This window comes from Gymnoscopelus braueri (assembly GCF_963280865.1).
Source record: "Gymnoscopelus braueri genome assembly, chromosome: 13".
In the NCBI taxonomy this organism is placed as follows: Eukaryota; Metazoa; Chordata; class Actinopteri; order Myctophiformes; family Myctophidae; genus Gymnoscopelus; species Gymnoscopelus braueri.
Window position 1 is genome coordinate 24,458,080 of NC_137615.1, and position 6,000 is coordinate 24,464,079.

At 45.6% G+C, this 6,000-nt stretch overlaps 1 protein-coding gene across 1 annotated transcript in view; it reads left to right on the forward strand.

The window, feature by feature from the left end:
- Positions 1–6,000, forward strand: part of shank1 (SH3 and multiple ankyrin repeat domains 1) — a gene marked incomplete at both ends in the record, with an annotated part of 52,033 nt that overhangs the window by 23,270 nt on the left and 22,763 nt on the right. Inside the window, one exon of the mRNA XM_080447324.1 lies at positions 306–381. Within this exon, the coding sequence (XP_080303450.1) occupies positions 306–381 (76 nt within the window). The remainder of the gene's footprint in view (positions 1–305; positions 382–6,000) is intronic.

Below are 6,000 nucleotides of genomic sequence, written 5' to 3' on the forward strand. Positions count from 1 at the left end.
AGATAGCTCTTTAGAAGCTACAGTGCAGCTTCTAAAGACAGTCTGACCATCACTCGCTTGATGCTAGGTGTAGCATATTCTGGCTGCATAGCCCAAAGCGAAGGAATACAGTATCATGCCACACAGAAGCTGCTATGAAGTCTTATAGCAGCGGATTAGGATCTTAACAGTATTAGCTTGCCCTAACAGTATAGACTGAGCATGGACCATAAAGGAAACAAGCCCCCTGGGGCTTTTTGTGTCAATCAATCTAAAGCATAGACTTTATTGTAACCTGCTGATGTCTCTGTGGTGGTGTGTTTCAGAGAGCCGCGGGGAGAGAGCCAAGAGATTGTTCCGCCATTACACTGTGGGATCTTACGACAGCTTTGACGCGCCCAGGTAAGAGTGACACCGTCGCTGTATAGCCACCACTGTTGTTGGTTTCCACATGCAGAGATTTCTCTTGCAGACGTTTTGCTCAGCATGCATGATCTTCTTCAACAGTGTGTTGTTGCTTATACATTCAGATAGTTCACACATACCTTTGCACCTGGGAGCTGCCCTGTAGAAACAGTCTCCTTACTAACCACTTTCACTAGGGTAATAAGTGGTTGACAGTGGTCCTAGTGGCCAGTGAGCCGCTCTCCTGGAGCAGTTGGTGGTTAAATGTCCTGCTCCTGGGGGCATCAGTGACAGCTGTTGAGGGAGGGCAAGGTATCACTCACAGTTTCCCAGCTGGATGCCGGATTAGAACTAGTTATCATCCTGTCACCAGCCGGCTTTCTGTAATATTTAGACTAAAGCCACCGCGTGCTTAAAATGAAATGACACGTGTGTGCTGCCAGGGATTCCTTCTCGAAATAACACACATCCTGGGCTAGGTGATTCATGTGGTTGACACGGTGATTCATATGTTGTGGTAGTACTCTGGAATCGTTTGATTTGATATCCGGTGAGTGATTCATGCAGTGGCATCATAGTAAAAGGGACTTTACCACTTAATGCTGGCAGGTTTGTCAAGCCAACGCAAGTGCTTGACATTTCAGCTGTGCAACAGATCTTCTGTACCAAAGTAGGAATGTGTGGTTGTTTTTCCTGGGTAATGACTGATTTAATATTGTACAGTGGCATTGAAGATTAGGCTTTTCTGGATCAGGACCCACTTGAAAATCTCGAAAGCATTCGCGGCGACCCATATGACCACTCAACACGGCAGCTGTGCATTTTCAGAGCATTTTGAAATGTTTTAATGGTCAATCAATCGATTGCGTTCCGGCTTGGATCAATGGAACTAACATTATGTTTGTATTTATAGATATCTCAATGAAAATTCAAAATTGTAAAGAAAATTTACATGAAATATTTTGGTATATTTTTATCATTCAAACTTTTGTGTTTTGTCGATTATTTGGGAGCCCACTTACAATATCCTCATGGCCCACCAGTGGGCCCCGGCCCACAGGTTGAGAATCGCTGCGTTATAGAATAAGTTACAAATGGTGTTACATTAGGGTTCTTTCACCCCTTTTGTGGGCTGAGGATCTTTTCATGACTTAAGAAGCTGTGTGAAGAGCTGTGTTGCCAGGCAGCAGTTCTAGGTGGGTTGAATTCGTCATCGATGGTGAAGGTGATCCTGGACAGTTTTGGTGACTAATTCTGAACCCCGCATTAGTTGGTGTGGCGTTATGCAATCACTCACCACACTACTCTCCTACACAAAGAAAACAATTCCCTTTGAACAGATACTGTATGCAGTGCTGCACCATCAGGCTGTCCAGAGGCAATATTTACAAAGGCTCTTAGAATAGAATCCCATGAACCCCTAAGTCATAATATTTTCATATGGACGGACTAGTCCATTGGTTCCCAAACCTTTTCAGCGGAGACCCAAAATATTAATTTTCCGTCTTCCAATCAATTATGAATTAACCACTTAACAAAAACAAAAAATTAAGCCTTTATTTGACAGAGACAGTAAACATGGAGGGAGAGCAGGGAAGTGACATGCAGCAAATGGTCCGGCTGGCCAGGAATCACACCAGGGACTTGCTGTCAAGCATTTGAGCACATACGCGCCCTACCCACTTTTTCCAGATGTTTAGATTGGTCTCTCTGATAATCTAACAACAAATGGTTTGAATGAGTGTTGAACCTTCAAGCTTAACTTCATGTGTTCCTCTTGATATGTCCTCTTCTTCTCCATCAGCATTTCTGGGTTATTCATAAAAGGCTTTCTAGACAATAAAATCCTCTGTGTTCATTTATCCATTTGTAACTGAGTGTACAAATGTAACCAAATACTTTCATTTCGCTTTCATTTGATTACATTTGTACACTCTCAGAGTTGAATTACAGTGTGGGTGTGCATTACCACTTGGCCTGACCTCATTTGGTTCTGTCTGTGGACACAGTGTCGCATGTGAACAGTGAGAAGTCTTCTGTATTGACTCTGGAGTGGCACTCCTTCTAATTAGCTCTGTATGCCGTTCACTTTAATGTAATGCATTTGCATTACGACGAGAGAGGGCCTCGCTTTGAGGCAAACTCATTCTAGTGTCCGGGGCTTGGTCTGCGTAAAGACAGAATTATTTACATAGAAATAAACACATTATAAATCACATGTATTATTTACACACAATCCTGCCTTTCGCCTCCCTTTCTCGCTGTCTGTCGCTCCATCTCTCTGCCTTTCTCTCTCTCTTTACGTCTCCCATTCTGTGCTCTTCATTTATTACTCCCTCCATACGCTTGTGTTAGTCTGTCTCTCTCTCTTTCTGCCTGTTTCATACTGTCATTAATTATTTACATGCCTTTCATCAACAGTGACATTTCATGCAAGCAGCTGACTCAACCGTGTAAAATCTCACACGTATGTTAACATGCACGCGTGTGTGTGCACGCACACACACGCACGCGCGCGGGCACACACACACACACACACACACACACACACACACACACACACACACACACACACACACACACACACACACACACACACACACACACACACACACACACACACACACACACACACACACACACACACACACACACACAAACAAACATACCATGGATAATTAGTGGTATGCTACTTACCCAGAGCCATGAGTGTTTGTTTGGCCAGGCATCCATCCATTGCTGACTCAGTGACGCCTTCATACAGGCCTGCTTTCAGAGACTTTAGCGCTCAGATGTATTATCTCACATATTCCCTACTGTCCCTCTTTCATTCCTCTATATTTGGCCACATCTCCTGACCATCTCTCTCCATCCCTCTGTCCATCCCTCGCTTTCTATTCATCACCGTATCACTAACCCCCTGTACTTTTTTAATTTTCTCTCTATCACCCTCTCTCCCCTGTGGAGTCTCCATCTGGAGGTCAGACAGTGAAGGGCACTCTAGAGGGAGAGATGGATGGAGAGTAGAGAGCCTTGGACAAAGAAAGAGAGATGGTTTTATGCGTTTTGAAATATGGAGCCCAGTGAGAGAGACACATTTAGTCTCTCAGTGGAAACGACGGGAGAGCACGAATAACAGACAGGAAGAAAGACGCCCTCTGCCCTGATTTTCTCCCGTCATCTGTTGTGTGAATTAACAGGCCTCTTCTCCTCAACTCTGATCTCATGCCCTGCTTTAGACCGAACATCGACTATTACAGCCAGACGTTGTTTGTAGCTCTTGATCACTTTGATTTAAGCTCAGCCTTTTTTCTACGGTCTCGGCACCAGGCACGTGGCACATTGGTTGGCTGCCAGTGCCCGAGCAAGCACCTGCCCGATTGCCTTAATAGGAGAAACTGCCCTTTATTATGTCTACATAAGTTCTCTCATTTATTTCTCTCTTGTTGAACGGCAGTTGCTCTCTGCCCTGCTCTCATTCAATACAAAGGCTAGGCGAGTTCCTTTAGTTGGCAGGGTCCCTCATTGATTCTGGTTTTAGGACATGCCTAGCTTGTCTGTCCCATGCATGTCATGGTTTTACAGGCATCTTAATGGATTCAGTCAAAATTCTTAGGGCTTATCTATAAATCATTGCAATATATCTTGTTGCTGCTTTATGCCTCTATGAATTTCTGCGCTCCCACCACCACCCCAGCATTCATCCCCCAGTGGGCTCTCTCTCTATATAAGGGGGTGGTCTATCTATTTGCAAGATTATTTTTTAATTATTGTGAATATTTTCATAATAACAGGGTATAATTTGAGCCTTGACCCCCAAATCTATACACCTAAAATATGATGCTAAGTTAATTTTGTATTTGTATACTTCTAAATTCTGGTTTTATCCAGTTAATTATTACAGAGTGGCTCTGAAAGAGGATAGCCGTTGCGGGGGGTCAGCCAAATGTCTTGTGCAGCCTGTCATTAGTACCTCCCTTAGTACCTCCACAAAAATAATTCACATAATGTTTTATACTTTTTGAAATTCATTTTTAATTCATTATCATATTACCTTTAAGCATTAAGTGCAAGTGCAATGCGCAATGCCATGCTACAAATTGAATCATGTAAAGTGCAGAAAAATAGATGCAGATAGAAAACAAAAGGCCTGCGTGACAGAAACAGCAGAAGCTGCAGACCTTTGGCGACAGTCAGCCACGCAAGCCATGGTGGAGCACAGGACACAGCAGGATAAACACAAGCAGCCATGTACCTGTCCATGGACGCCAACAGTCAAACGAACCATGGCGGGGCACAGGCAGCAAGAAACACAAGAGGCCGCCCTGAGACACCAACAGTCAAACAGACAGTTTGAGAGGCAGGAGAATTGACCATGCAGGGGTCATACAGTACATCATAGCTGTACTGTGTGTCATAGGTGACGACACAGACCGAACACATGAAGTCTGAGATCCACATGAAGCCACACCATTATTTCATTTACTGTGCGTGTGCGTGTGCGTGTGCGTGTGCGTGTGCGTGTGCGTGTGCGTGTGCGTGTGCGTGTGCGTGTAGGGATGCTATTATAACTTAGGGAATCTGCCCTCCAAAACGCCTGTGCATCGTCCTGCACAGGGTGTGTGTGTGTGTGTGTGTGTGTGTGTGTGTGTGTGTGTGTGTGTGTGTGTGTGTGTGTGTGTGTGTGTGTGTGTGTGTGTGTGTGTGTGTGTGTGTGTGTGTGTGTGTGTGTGTGTGTGTGTGAGTGCATGCACCAGGGGGATGCAAATGGATAAGTGGAGAACAGAGCAGATGTACCATACCATCCACCATAGAACTCCACCTCAGATGTATTTTTAATAGCTCCTGTCTCTCCATACCACTTGATAAGTCCTCTACCTCCTTTCATCTCACCTCTATTCTTCTCCTCCTCCACCCCTCTTGGATACTCAGTTTCTCCTTCTCAGCCGCCCCCCCTCTCTCCTTTCCTCTCTCTCTCCCTCTCTCTCCCACTTTGTCTCAGTCTCTCGCTGTTTGTACATCCCTCTTTTGCCATATGTCTGTTCTGTTTTCTCCTGTACATGTCATCTTCCCCTCCTCTCTCTGATCCCTCACTCACTGAGTCTTGAGTGCCGGTGGCAGTGTGCTCCCCTACTAGCACACATGAGAACTTTTCTGGGGCAACGGTCTGTGAAATAGGGATGAGGTGAACACACACACACACATTTTTGGATGAAGGAGAACACAGTGTGTGTTTACATCCTCACCATCGCAGATAAAGTGGAGGCTTAAACGCTGCTGTCGGTCGTTAGATCTGGCGACATGTACTGTCGGACACACGCACACGCACACGCACACGCACACGCACACGCACACGCACACGCACACGCACACGCACACACACACACCATATGCTGGGGTATAATCAAAAGGGGAGAGAGGGAAAAACAGAGAGGGAGAGAGAGAAAGAGGGAGGACCGGAGCAGTTGTAGTCCTGAAAGCAGGACAGTAATGGAGAGAGGAGGGAGGAGGTAAGGGGAGGGAGAGGGGGGGGGGGGTATGGACGAGAGAGAAAGAGAGAGAGCGGAGAGCGATAGGGAAGGAGGGAGGGAAGGCATGTGGTTGGAAGGCGGCGGC